Genomic DNA, 13,156 nt, shown 5'->3' with positions numbered 1-13,156 from the left:
TGGTTTGCCTGTAAAGAATAGATTCCTAGCCCACACACTTTATAACATGACTGTATATTTGTATAGGAACTTAGTGTGACTGGTAGTGCTAAAACAAATACTCTATAAGGTGATGAAAATCATTGGATATGGCAGAAAGCTCCACGAAAAGCTAGTAAGTGTACCTTGAGTTAATAATGTTTTACCCTTTCTGAAGTCAAAATGAACTTTAGTTTTTATTTTTATTAGTTTTTATGTGGGGTTATGTAACAGCACAAAATCCTCCCAAACCCTTCTGTATGCAACCCATAGCTTATGTAAAAGGTTTATTCATTAATCTCTGTATGAATTCTGAGAGTAAAGTTATTATAGTGTAGTTGACTTTCATTGAGGTTTGTCTGTGTCATGGAAAGGTCTAGACTTGCAGTCTCATCATGACTTTGAATAACATAGGCATATAACACGCTGTTAATCACCAATATTTCTTTTGTGAGGTGGCTATAGGAAGCATACCTGCCTGCCATATTTGACATAAAGGTTCCGTCCCCGTCTCACCCTCACCCCGCCCACTTCCTCCGCCTGTCCCCACACAGGCTGCTGATTTAAGTCGGACCACCTTTTGCTTGCTCGTCTTGACTAAGTCACACTCAGCCTCACTTGTTCTCTGAAAGAGCGTCAAAATGACAATGAAACTGGCTTACTGGGATATTCGCGGGGTGAGTTCAGCCGTTTCCATTATTTGAAAATGGTTAGCTCCTGTTGTTTGCAGCGCCTTGTCTGTTAACAACCGCCGCTGCTGTACATCCAGCAGACCCCCGTTTAACCGACCGCCTCACCGCCCTTCAAACTGTTTTATCCTCTGTCGCACTTTTTAAGTTTTGCTGCATAACGTTAGTGTGTTAATAAGATGAGGTGTCCGAGCGTCGCTCTGCAAAACGTTAGGTAACATAGAAATAGGGCGGTTGTACGTGCCTCAGACGTTATTTTGTTATCAGTGACATTAGATATCGCGTCAACAGTAGAATCAAATGGACCGTACGTTAACGAACGTTAGCGCAGATGTTAGCTAGCCTGTCCGATTTTGTATCGTGCATTTCAGACAGTTTAAGCTGCTCTCTCTGGGTGAGCCGTACCAGAGCTGTTAAATTAGTTGGGTGAGAAACAGCTTATCAAAACTGACTACTAAAAATGCTTACAAGCGAAGCAGCTAACTCTGTCAAATGGCAGAAAACCGGCGATCCAAGCAGAGTTGCTAAAACTGTCGGTGCATGTAACTGTGCAGTCATACATCCAATTCAGTTGCTGTTTAAGCGGTGAAAGGTCACGGTTTTCTAAATGGTTAACCACAAGCGTCGAGGTACGACTGCAAGTATCAATACCTGCTTTCAGATATTGAGAATTCTTAGACAAATCTGCAAAGATGTGTATTTTTATCTGATAAATCACTTGTATTTGTGTGGCTGCTGATGGCACAAAACGCAAACAGTACAGTTATTGGTTAAAATCAGTTGAGGATAAAGCACAATGTCCAAATCTAGTGTCAATTAACAGTAATAGTCACTTGTTAATGTTCTACTAATAGATGGATTCTCTAATCTGGTAATCAATTAATAATTGTATAACGCATAACTAATAATTTAACCTTACATAACTCTACCCCTGAAACATCAAACTACTACATATTCAAGGTCATCATGAGGATGAAATGAGATGCAATGACAGTTTTCGTTACCTGGAAATTTAATTGATAATTTAATTGGATGATTGCATATTATCTGCCCTTATCTGTGTGTAAAACTCAGAGCTCAGATGTGTGGATATAAAACCTGAAAAGCCACCAACCTCTCTCCTGTCTCTGACACTTATGCAGCTCGCCCAGCCTATCCGCCTGCTGCTGGAGTACACTGACACCAAGTACGAGGACAAGTTTTATGTCTGTGGTGAAGGTAAGTTACCCGTTCAACTAACAGACAAACAGCTGTCTATTTTTAACCAAAGAAAGGATGCAAGTGTCCATACGGTTTACCCACTTACTCATGTAACATGTTCCTGTCACACACAGCTCCAAACTATGACAAGAGCTGCTGGTTCGATGAAAAGAACAAACTTGGAATGGACTTTCCCAACGTAAGTGACTTTCATCCTTCGAAAGATTGTTCAACTTGTGAATATTGATGAATTTGTAAAGCAGGGAGGTCAGCTAATCATCGTATTGTGGTTAACCTTTCACCATAGCTTCCCTACTTGTTGGATGGAGACAGGAAGATAGTGCAGAGCAATGCTATCATGAGATACATTGCTCGTAAACACAATTTGTGTAAGTATTGTGTGTTTATGAATATTTTGTACAAAAGAGACATTTTTTAATTTCATGTCCATTTTTATTCATTCACTGTCAACATTTTAAACTAAGATAGCCACTTTGGCTTCATGTCAACATCACTTCTGAAAGCTAGATTTGCAGGGACACCATTCAAAATTGGCCCCCCCTTCTTGGTTCAGGAAGTGAGAAAGAGGGAGGGAGCCGCATTAGGGAGCACAAAGCAGTGAAACAGAGAAATAAAACAATATTTTCTGATTGTTTAAATTGGTTATATTCCAAACAAATAAACATGCCCACATTTTCAATGAATGCAGCCCAAGCTAAGCCCGGCCCTCAGTCAAACAGACACAGACCAGCAGCTCTGACACCAACAGTAGAATGATGGAGACAGTGATGTAACCTGATCACTACGTTTGTATAGAGTCCCTCGCACCCTGTGGTTGCAGCCCAGAAACATCCTGAACACAGCAAAATAAAAAGGAAAAACTGGCCATACATTGTTTAATAGGAAAATCTGGCATATTATATCTTTAACCTTAATTATCTCCCTTTAAAAGAGGGAACGACAAATACACATAAATTCCAGGGTTCAGGTGCAGCACCTCAGTCTTCATTCCCTGAGTATCTCCTTAAAATCTGCTCTGACAACAGGTGGAGAGACTGAGGATGAGAAGGTCCGCGTGGACATTTTAGAGAACCAGGCGATGGACTTCAGAAACGGCTTTGTGAGGCTGTGCTACACCGACTTTGTGAGTACTTCTTTAAAAGTTAAGTAATATACGACACAGAATATGTCCTTTTACACCTTTTGAATCTCAATTTATGCCTACATCACCTTATTGATTTTAGGACAAGTTGAAGCCAGGGTACCTTGAGACGCTGCCATGTGTCCTGAAGCAGTTCTCAAATTTCTTGGGAGACAGAAAGTGGTTTGCTGGTGACAAGGTATTTCACCTGTCAAAAATGGGCAGGTTCATATGTTAGACCCAGTCAATTTATATTAAGAATGGCAGTTAGGTGATAATTCTCTGTGGGTTTCTCACTATCACATTTTCATATTACATGTTGCCATTTGACTGCACATCTAAAACTACTGATTAGTGCAGCTTTAAAGCCTAGTTTGAGCCTTTATCTTGCTTTTGCCATGTTTAGTTAATATAACTTTTCTTTACAACAGATCACTTTTGTGGACTTCATTATGTACGAGCTGTTGGATCAGCACAGGATGTTTCATCCTACGTGCCTGGATGACTTCAAGAACCTCAAAGATCTTTTAGACCGTTTTGAGGTGAGAGCTCTTAACTGATAATCTGTCAGATGCAAACAGCACATCCTACACTTACCACTGGAACTTGCAGTCAGGAAATACAAAGCCCTGCACTCAAACACCTCTTTTCATCCTCTGTGTTGTGACAGACTCAGTATGATGTCTCCAGGTAAACTGTAAATGTGGAGTTACTTATGCACCAGCCTCACCATGTTCATAGTGCAATGCATCTTAAAGTATTTTTCTGAATGACTTAGCATATTGTCATATCATCACAGGCTCTGGACAAGATTGCTGCATACATGAAGTCAGCCAGATTCATGAAGACTCCTGTTAACAACAAGATGGCCAAATGGGGAAACAAGAAAGAATAATGAAAATAACAATGTCCACAAGTGCAGCTGACTCAGTAAGAGAAAAGTGAGTCAGTACTATTTGTCTCTTTATAAGCCGTTAACTATTTGTATCGGTTTCATGACCTTCAATCACGTTCACGCCCAGATATTTTACATGAATCAGAGTTTTGTAAAAAAAAGAAAACCAAGTTTGTACTGATATGAAGATAAGTAGAAACTTTAATTTGACTTGAAGCACTCAATTTCTTTGTTACATTTGAAACATGTTTTTTGACAAATTAAAATAAATCTTGCATTGTCTCTTTTGTTAAGTTTGAATTTCATCATCACTTCCTGTACAATAAATTACATCTTAAGAAACATTAATTAAAATAAAATATGGGTATAAGTTAATGCAGCAGAAGAGTCAATGATGTATTTTAGATGTTATTAAGAGAGTAATAGCAATAATAGTGTAATCATCTTATATGTCTACATACATTTTATTTTATCATCAGGAAAACTATACACACTTTACTAGAAATGACAAGAAGTAAAACAGATTACAGTTAATTAATTGTTGCTCATAAATGCCACGATACATGGTTTAAAGTTTCATGACTGAAATTAGTATTTGATACTGTTTCATTCATGCTTAAAGTAGCCATCCATGCAAAATTATCAAGAAATAAAAGGATGAATCTTGACCACATTAATTCCAGATGTTGATCTGTGGATTAAAATTCAGGAGAGAAGAAGCGGTGAAGTAGGTTGCTAGTAGCGGCTGTTGTACATGCCTGACGGTTCATTGGCGAGCTGTAGGAACAGGGTGAAATGTTACTGATGTGTTGCAGTGCGATGTGAGTGTTTGTGCATTTCATATTAAACACCACTTACCGCAATGGCTGCCTTAACGCCCTGAAGCTGGAAGAAGACTTTGCTTCCTTCCTCTGGACACACAGTCCTTATCTCATCCTTGGTCATCCCCAGAAGCAGACTACCGCTCAGCACCCCAAGGCTGGTCACCGTGCTGTTCATGTGATGGTATAAAACACAGAATATTACACTTTAACATGCAAAACAAACCTTATTTACAGTACAGACGTCTTAAAATTCCCAGTCCCTCTGTGGATCATGTCACTCACATTTTGGAGAAACCTTTGTGCTGCAGCCATGCTCTCACCTCTGCAGGTGAGGAGGACATGTCCAGAGTCACCGGGCCTCGAGTGTCCCGCTGTGTGCAAAGGGAACAAAACATCATCTGTGAAATCTGTGGAGTGGGTTCACTCAGCAGAACTACCTGTCACTTAGCTCACCGGTAGATCTTCCATGTGCCCGTCGCTTTTTATTGGCTCCAGAACATTCTGAGGAACGCTTCCCTCCTCATCACGGGTGTTACGAACAAGCCACCACTGCTTGGATTTCTGAATCACCTGTAAAAAGACCACAGAACCCAAACATCTCAAGTGCCAGAGTGACAACAGAGACAATAACAACAGCTATAATTGTGACTGAGGTAAACATACCAACAGATTTGTGAATATTTAAATAGAAACAAGGCTCTATTCAGAGTAGTCTACTTTATTAACACAGTATGTGAAGACTTGCTGCATTTCCAGTGTGCATTGGAAATGTTTTACAACCTGCTTATTTCTTTATTCACTATGATATTACTATGATTTATCTACAGCTACAAGCAATCTTGGCACTTTTGTATGACAAGAATGATACTTTTATTTCTAGGTGGGAAGGTTATTGTAATTTTTCATCTCACCTGAACCACTTCACCCTTCATAATACTCAGCTCTTGGTTGTTTCTGGCCATGAAGTTGTAAATGACCCGCATGTACAGGGGTGGCTCGCTGGGGCTGAAACGACAGCAGACACACCCTCCATGTGACCAGAGTAAAGCCCACTGAATACGCTGACCACAGATGTGATCATAAAGCTAGATTTACTGTAGTGTAATAATACTTACCGTGTTGGTGGTGGTAGTGAACCAGAGGGCTGTAAAGGACATAAAATACACCATGATGAAACTGAACGAATATAGCTGTGATAATGGCTTTGCTTGAGATGTTGGTCTTTTTTTGTTGCTTTGGAATCTTGTATATTATAGGCACTGATTGTCAGATGGTAGCAGTGATTATAATTATGATAGCCACCAGGCAATCATTTTCTTTTCAGTGTTGGTGATCATATAATTTCAGCCACTCCCAGCTTCTCAAGCAGGGTGACAATGTACTTCATCAAGCACTCAGCCTCTGAACAATGGATACTGAGGAGCTGAAAACAAGGTTTAATCACTAGCACTGTAATCTATGGGAAAACTAATTTAGTAACAACTGGATGTGCAGTTACGACAGGTAGCTACAGTCCCTACTGGTGCACAACAAAGCACCAAGCATATTGATACTAAACCTGTTGAGATAACGGCCATAAAACTGGATGGAAATAAAAACCACACAAAATCAGGGTAACTTTAGGTGAAGTCATAATAAGCACTGAAATGTGTTTCCTCAAAAAAGGCATTAAAATACATTAGAAAGAGAGTTTCAGTCTCCACCATCAGAAATGTAGGAAGCATGTCACCACTGTTGGCAGTAGCTAGGAAGCTCATCATCTCCTAATGGGCATGTATCAGTTCTAGGCCTTATCCCATCTGGTTTCTGTCATACTGTCATACTTTGCTCTTTTTGGTCTTAAAAACTATTTAACTGGACTTGAACCGTGTGAAAACCCTGAGAGGCGAGTGAATGTGCGTGTGTGTGGTTCTACCTCTTCAGGCTGCCATAGCCTTGCTCTAGGTGAGTAGCTCTGGCTTTCATCTATGTGGCCATTGGGTCGGCCATTTGGGAAGCGCTGGCTGTTGCTCCTGCTCATTGGACCATTCTGAAAAGGGACTGGGGAGGGTATGCATGGTGGGGCAGGCGGCTGCCAGCCATCGTAGAACTCAGGGATGTAAGGTAGGATTTCATTTTGTGGCCATCTAGACCTGTGAGGTGACAGAATTGACATTAACAAAAGGGAACTAGCTAAAGGTAAACTGACCTAATGCCTGATGTAAGAATAACCATCAAAATAAGCTGCCTTCATGATGCATTTCCTGGTGTCTCTTGATCTGTTAATTATGCATCAGGTCAAAACAGAAGTGTGGGTGTTGACATGCAGTTTTAGGCGTGTGACTACAAAATGTTTTTGTAGTCTTTCTGGTGCATCACCCTTTACAAGGTGAACTTAGAGGAATAGTTAGACATTTTGGGAAATATGCAGATTTGCTTTCCTGCCAATAGTTAGATAAGAATATCAGTGCCGCTTATGTCCGTGTGATAAATACGAAGCTATGGCCTACAGCTGGTTAGCTTAGCTTAGCAAAAAGGACTGGAGACAGAGGAAACAGCCAGTCCGGCTCTGTCCAAAGCTAAAGAAAATCACTTCCTGGGGTCTCTGCTGTGATATCTTAATGGCAGGTGCTTTGTTTTATTTTTTATTGGCACAGAGGCAGGGTTGTGGTTTCGTATTTAATTAACAGGCTTCCCATCTAACTGTCAGTGAGTTAGCATTTAATAACTCTGTATAGATCACCTATAGATCACTTAGAAGACCATACCAACTTAATAACAACATTTGGGTTGTTTGGGTTGCCAGGTAGTGAAAAACCCCTTTGACTGATGTTTATAATTTCTATAATGCAGCTATAAATGTTGGTAGTACATTAATAAATGAATTTCTCACTTTCCATTAAAGCCACAGTTAAAAATATCAGTAAAATGTTAATAAATTGATTTTGGTCCAGATTTTCCTTTTTCTTTCCCACAAAGTAGGTGTTAAAACAAACCCTTGGTTTGGTCTTCCTGAAGAACTATAGATTTAAAAAGTCAAAGCAAGTGTCCTACAGCAGGAGGATAAACACCAAATCAATAAAGTGTTTGTTAGTTAATAATTAATTAGTATTTCCTAATGCTGAACCTTGACCTCTCATAGCAATGAAACAATTACTAGAACTGAAATTAGCTATAGTTTCAAATCAAACACTCCTGTTTACCATTTTTCCATAGAACATGAATGCAGCAGTAACTCTGACCAATATTAACACAGACTCACTGTGCTCTCAGTCAGGGTGTGGCAGGGCAGGTATAGGTGCACTTACATACAGACGGTTGAATATGGGCAGGTAACAACCTGCATTAACAGAATTGCATAAGTGTGTGAGGACTGCCGCCCTACCTGGGGACGTTCCAGGCGTCTCCCAGAAACCTCCACAGGTTTTCCTCCTGTGGGCTGACGACCTGACTGAGCAGCTGCACGGCCACATCTGTCAGCAGGGGAGAGACAACAGTAGGAGGCAGGTCTGTAGGATACTGAGGCACCATCTGTTGAAAATTGGAGGAAGCATTTACTGTCACAAATAACAGCAGCATTGAGTTCACTCAGCTGAAAATAAACTTAAGGCTGACAGAGCTCACCAATTCTAAATTACTGAAGAAGATGTGGACAAAGTCAGGAGCACTGGGGTTGGTCAGTGTCCCATCCAACTGGCCCTGTTATATAAGAGAGCATTTCAGTCCACCGCTTTGTGTTGCAATCACACATTCCAGTCAACACATTAGGGCATCATCTAAATTCTTCCCAAAACCATTATGGACAGCATGTTATCTGTGGAGACATATAAACATCTGCCAAACAGTTTACCAGGAGATTGAATCCATATTTGATTTTTTGAAGACAGGAGACATATTCCTCCCATGGTGGCAGATTGATAACTGGTGCTGCAGGAGAGATACAATCATGATAAATACAGTACTGTGGACTGTAAATATACAACCTTCAGGAGTTTTCTCTCCACTAATCACTTCCTTAATTACACGTGCAAGTGGGGAGATAAACTTGGAAAAGGATATTACCATTTTTCTTTGTTTTTTTCTTCTTAAACGCATTTTTCTTCTTGCCCATGTCTTCTTGCAGTGAAGGTGCATTTACTGCAGCAGACAGTTTTTCCATGAAAATCTCCAGATCACCTATAACATGGTTTAAAATGTCCTGTGGAGAGGAATAAAAGCAAGAAATAAAACATTTTCAGCAGCATTCAGGACCTTTCTCAAAACTAGCACATGCAACAAGAAGCAACAGAATATGTTTTCCTTGAGATAAAAAGGTGATTAGTCGGTATTGGAGATAATTTATTTGCAACTTATGTAAACAGTTACGGCAGCACTGACCGTGTTCCTCTCTGCGTTTGCTTGCTCAAGATTGATCTCTGGGACATTCTGTAATTCATTCTGTAGTTCAGGTGGTTGGTACATCATTTCTTCTTGTGGGGTGTAGCCCTGCATTGAAGGCATAATCTCTGATTGGAAATAAAGAAAAGAGTTTGTAGGTTAATACTGATGCGACTGCACTTCAGCTGTGTTAAACATATGTTAAACATACTGGACAAACAGTTGAGGGCAGTCTCTCTCTCTCTCTCTATGAGTAAAGATGTTTTTCAGTTGCTTTCATTGTACCTGGTTCTCTGTTGCCCCACTGTGGGGGCGGGTACTCGGGTGGTGGTGGGGTCATCTCCCTCAGCACAGCACGAGGCCCAGGTTGCCGGAAACTTGAAGCATGTTGCCCGATGATATTTTCAAGATCACTCCTGAAAACACCAACAGATGACTGTTAATGAATTTGAGTGTTCATTTCTCTGCTTTCTCATAAAAGTGATTTTCTCTTTGTTCAGACTCTTGTGATGAGACGCTGTACCTGATGTCAAACTGGTTTCTGTTAGGTTCCACATCACCACCTGCTGTTTGGACTACTTTATCCAGATCACTCTTGATGAGCTCCGCCTGGTAAGACAGACCTGATTATCCACGCAGTTATGAAATACTGATAATAGCTCCAGAGAAGTACTGTCTATGATCTCAGCAGTTACACTCTTCAACATGACTAACACATCCTCCCTTTTCTGGAGGCCAAAGTTAAGTTCACTGGTGGTTCATGTGACTCACCCCGGTATCCTCGCACTGAAACATGTAGACCTGAGGGACTCGCTTGCTGCGTTCCTGCACAGTTATTGTCAGCAGAGAGTTGTAGGCACAGCTGTCCAATACAGCACTGGTTTGCGTGATGGCACTCAAAGGCAGCGACTCCAGCTCTGTCTTTAAATTTAGAAAGGAAAGGATAAAGATTGGGACCTCAGATTGATGAAGGTGAATGTGAGAACACAGATAATTAAGAATCAATGTGGAAAGTATTAACATACAGAAAAAAATTGAGGCAAGGAGCGTCATGAAACTGAGATCAAATGCCTGCTCAATAGATTTAATCCATACTGAATAAAACAAAAATGAATACGACAATACAAGTGCAGAAGAAAAAAACAAACAAACAAAAAAAAGAAAGATCAGGACTCACTGTTCATCAACAGACATGACATCTGAGCAGAACACACTCAGTCATTTTAGCTTATGTTAAATCATAGTTAGAACTGTTGTGCCTCTGTAATTATGCATAATCCTGGGGCTGTTTTTCTTCATTAATTCTTAATTAATTAAAAGGTTATTTTTGGTAATAGCATGCCTCCAGCTTTGTGTCTAAAACAGTTTGCTGTTTCAACAAAGGTGTAGCCCTCAGAGCAAGGCCCATGAGAAAATTGTTTTCCCAGTTTGATGTGGAAGAACTTGACAGAGCCCTGACCTCAACCCCTCAAACACCTCTGGGATGAACTAGAACCAGCAAGGTCTTATTGCACAACAATGGTGCCCGACTTCATTAATGCTTTTGTGACTGCATTGGAACAAATCCCTGCAGCCGAGGAAAGCTCTCACACAAGAGTGGAAGCTGTTACAGCTGCATGGTAATGTTGACAGTTTTGTAGCAGTTACATAATTTTGGATCAACTGTTAAGGTGTCCATTTCTGTGGGCTTTGCAGTGTAGAGTACCTGTTAAGACTCTGTATGAACAACATGGCCTCAGAGATCAATCATTACTACCAACCTTGGTCTCAATGTCATTGAGCAGCAGATATCCTCCCTGAACCTCTATGATCATGTCCTGAGGCCACAGGCGACCTTTGGTATCCAGCCTCTTGAGCTTGGCCACACAGTCGTCCACTGTTTTCATGTCCTGGCCGTTCAGCTCACAGGTGAACAGATGCTGTGGAGACAGTGTTGAGGGTTATGAGCGGGGAGAGCTAAAGGTTGTGTTGTTATTTGTATGTGTCCATGCTGGTGCAGCTTTCTCATTTACCTCCACTCTGACGTGAAAGTTGTCAGCTTGTCTGTTCAGCGTCTCAGAGTACTCTTTTCTCTGCACTGATGTAAAGAAAAGTTTCCTTTAAAATAATGTCAAATGCAATTTTTGGTCACAAAGCACAAACAAATGTTTGTGTTGTTATTCTTGTATGTCTTTACATACTGTATATGGCTCTTCCACTGGGTCTGGACATGTTGTTTCTCTGCAGTGGAGAGCCCCTGATGTCGTCTTGTTGGAAAGTTCGCCTCTGCTGAGGGAAGTCCTCTGGTGTGAAACCCCTGAAGATCAAAATGTAACTTATCAAACAGGAGGAGTGGAGCACATTCATGGGTTGCTATCTGCCTGGGCACCTCACATGTCAAAAACATCATCGTCATCAGCACAGCAATCTGAAGATAATTCAGCTCAAATGAGATGCACAGTTACCACAACACGGCAGTGTTTTATCACGAAAGGGTGTGAACAGGGCTATGGGGCCTTGTAAAGATTTCAATTTAGAGCTCGAATTGCTTTATCGTTAAATGAATGCAGTGACGTGCACCTGAAAGTGAAAACAAAGCTTTACTGACCCTGGGGAGTAGGAGAAGGGGCCGGGGTTTCCATACATCTTCAAACGGTGAGGTCTGTCTTTTTCAGAGGAGTTAAAACTTCAGATAGTGATCCCCTGGAAGCTGCTCCAATCTGTCAGAAAAAATGTATCTCAACCTGTGAGTGTGGCACAAGATGAATTGCTCTGTTTTATATGAAACCAGGACTGATGGTTGCTGAGATACTCCATTCATACAACACACAAAGGATTTGTTCAGCCAGTTTTGATATTTACAGATTCTGACAGCCTAAAACAAGACTGTGTCACTTTTGAAAGATGAAATAACACATTCTTCCTTTCACAAATTAAAACTTTATTTTACAAGTAATAACACTCACCCTCTCTGTATTCAGCTAACTCAAGGATTTTACTGCTACAGGTTTTACTTGGTCTGGTGCGACCAGTGTTCTCAGGCAGTTAATGTTAGCAAGCCTCAGCTAGATAATGCAACTGAACAGACATTACTGACAGTTACCTACTGTTACATTTTCATCATCTAGTGACTGATACTTGTGACTACAGTGGCTGTTATGCAGCAAGTGTTTGACAGTTTTGCTTTGAAACTGAATTAAAATGCAAACAGAGGCAATAAAACATGAACAGGGAAATGTCCAGTTAACTACAAGAACTGTTATAAAGCCGAGGTTTAAATTAACTTTCAGTGGTTATTAATCTATCCCAGACTGGACTTAGATCAGCATAAGTGGTAGATCAGTACAGAGGGTATTTTTGCTCGTTAGCCTCTGTCTTCATTTATAAATAGCTTAAGATTCAAATTGGCAAAATGTAGCAAAATACATTGTTTATGTCAAACTGCCACATTTCTTCTAAATTGAATGTAGGATATGAGCCATGCTTTCCTGTTAACAACTCACTTTGTGAAAGAGCAAACACACTTCCATTTCTAAACATCGCCACGTGTCAAGATTAATTAAACCTATTTAATTGTAACCTCTCATCACATCACTTTTATATAAATTATTTATCCAATTACCTGTCAGCGTCAGCTCTGTTTCTGTGTCATCTTTCCTTCTTTCAAAAAGATTTTCTGGCAACACCTCTCTTAGCAAAAACCACTTATTCTGCGTTACACCCTGCTGAGAAAATTTCCTTGACTTCCTGCTTGAAGGAACCAGGTTCAAAGTACAACGATCTGATAGGAGTGACGGACCAAGAGGGTTGGCCTGATCTGTCATGAGAGGGTAAGTGTTTGAAGTATGATGGGAGGCAGCAAATCTGTGCCTCATTATGAGTCCAAGGTTTAGAAATGTTTTGCAACATCTCTTTCAGAGTGATCAAAGGTCTGCAAGGCTCCATAAGTGTAATCTATCATGGCTATAAAAGGGAGACAGGATTCATGTTCCATATGCCTGACATCACTAAGAGGGTACATAGACAAAGGTCAACCAAAGTGTTCATTGATGAA

The 13,156-nt window shown here is 40.5% G+C and overlaps 2 protein-coding genes across 2 annotated transcripts; one reads left to right on the top strand and one right to left on the bottom strand.

The window, feature by feature from the left end:
• The first annotated feature begins 527 nt into the window (after positions 1 to 527).
• LOC108876447 (glutathione S-transferase Mu 3) lies at positions 528 to 4,225 on the top strand. Its single transcript, XM_018665962.2, has 8 exons — positions 528 to 695; positions 1,850 to 1,925; positions 2,042 to 2,106; positions 2,215 to 2,296; positions 2,954 to 3,051; positions 3,152 to 3,247; positions 3,480 to 3,590; positions 3,848 to 4,225. The coding sequence occupies exons 1-8, from the start codon at positions 660 to 662 to the stop codon at positions 3,941 to 3,943; spliced, it is 660 nt and encodes a 219-aa protein (XP_018521478.1). The 5' UTR covers positions 528 to 659; the 3' UTR covers positions 3,944 to 4,225.
• Positions 4,127 to 13,033, bottom strand: eps8l3b (EPS8-like 3b). Its single transcript, XM_018665957.2, has 20 exons — positions 12,725 to 13,033; positions 11,711 to 11,822; positions 11,304 to 11,419; positions 11,136 to 11,200; positions 10,884 to 11,042; positions 9,895 to 10,044; positions 9,647 to 9,732; positions 9,409 to 9,539; positions 9,124 to 9,251; positions 8,809 to 8,944; positions 8,597 to 8,673; positions 8,371 to 8,445; positions 8,132 to 8,277; positions 6,683 to 6,899; positions 5,883 to 5,911; positions 5,679 to 5,772; positions 5,221 to 5,337; positions 5,050 to 5,138; positions 4,802 to 4,934; positions 4,127 to 4,720 (listed from the first exon to the last, which is right to left on the bottom strand). The coding sequence occupies exons 2-20, from the start codon at positions 11,746 to 11,748 to the stop codon at positions 4,679 to 4,681; spliced, it is 2,028 nt and encodes a 675-aa protein (XP_018521473.1). The 5' UTR covers positions 11,749 to 11,822; positions 12,725 to 13,033; the 3' UTR covers positions 4,127 to 4,678.
• Positions 13,034 to 13,156: the final 123 nt, after the last annotated feature.

Source organism: Lates calcarifer, linkage group LG6, assembly GCF_001640805.2.
Source record: "Lates calcarifer isolate ASB-BC8 linkage group LG6, TLL_Latcal_v3, whole genome shotgun sequence".
Lineage (NCBI taxonomy): Eukaryota > Metazoa > Chordata > Actinopteri > Centropomidae > Lates > Lates calcarifer.
Note: the sequence above shows the minus strand (reverse complement) of the source record. Positions and strands in the feature narration are given on the sequence as shown.

Bases quoted from the DNA above. Each gene is read 5' to 3' on its own strand.
- LOC108876447 (XM_018665962.2), top strand. From the start codon at position 660: ATGACAATGAAACTGGCTTACTGGGATATTCGCGGG. The intron at 696-1,849 runs GTGAGTTCAGCC...ACACTTATGCAG, and splicing joins CTTACTGGGATATTCGCGGG to CTCGCCCAGCCTATCCGCCT. The intron at 2,107-2,214 runs GTAAGTGACTTT...CTTTCACCATAG, and splicing joins TTGGAATGGACTTTCCCAAC to CTTCCCTACTTGTTGGATGG.
- eps8l3b (XM_018665957.2), bottom strand. From the start codon at position 11,748: ATGTATGGAAACCCCGGCCCCTTCTCCTACTCCCCAGG. The intron at 8,674-8,808 runs GTAATATCCTTT...TCTCTCCTGCAG, and splicing joins GAAAAAAACAAAGAAAAATG to CACCAGTTATCAATCTGCCA. The intron at 4,935-5,049 runs GTGAGTGACATG...TCACATGAACAG, and splicing joins CACAAAGGTTTCTCCAAAAT to CACGGTGACCAGCCTTGGGG.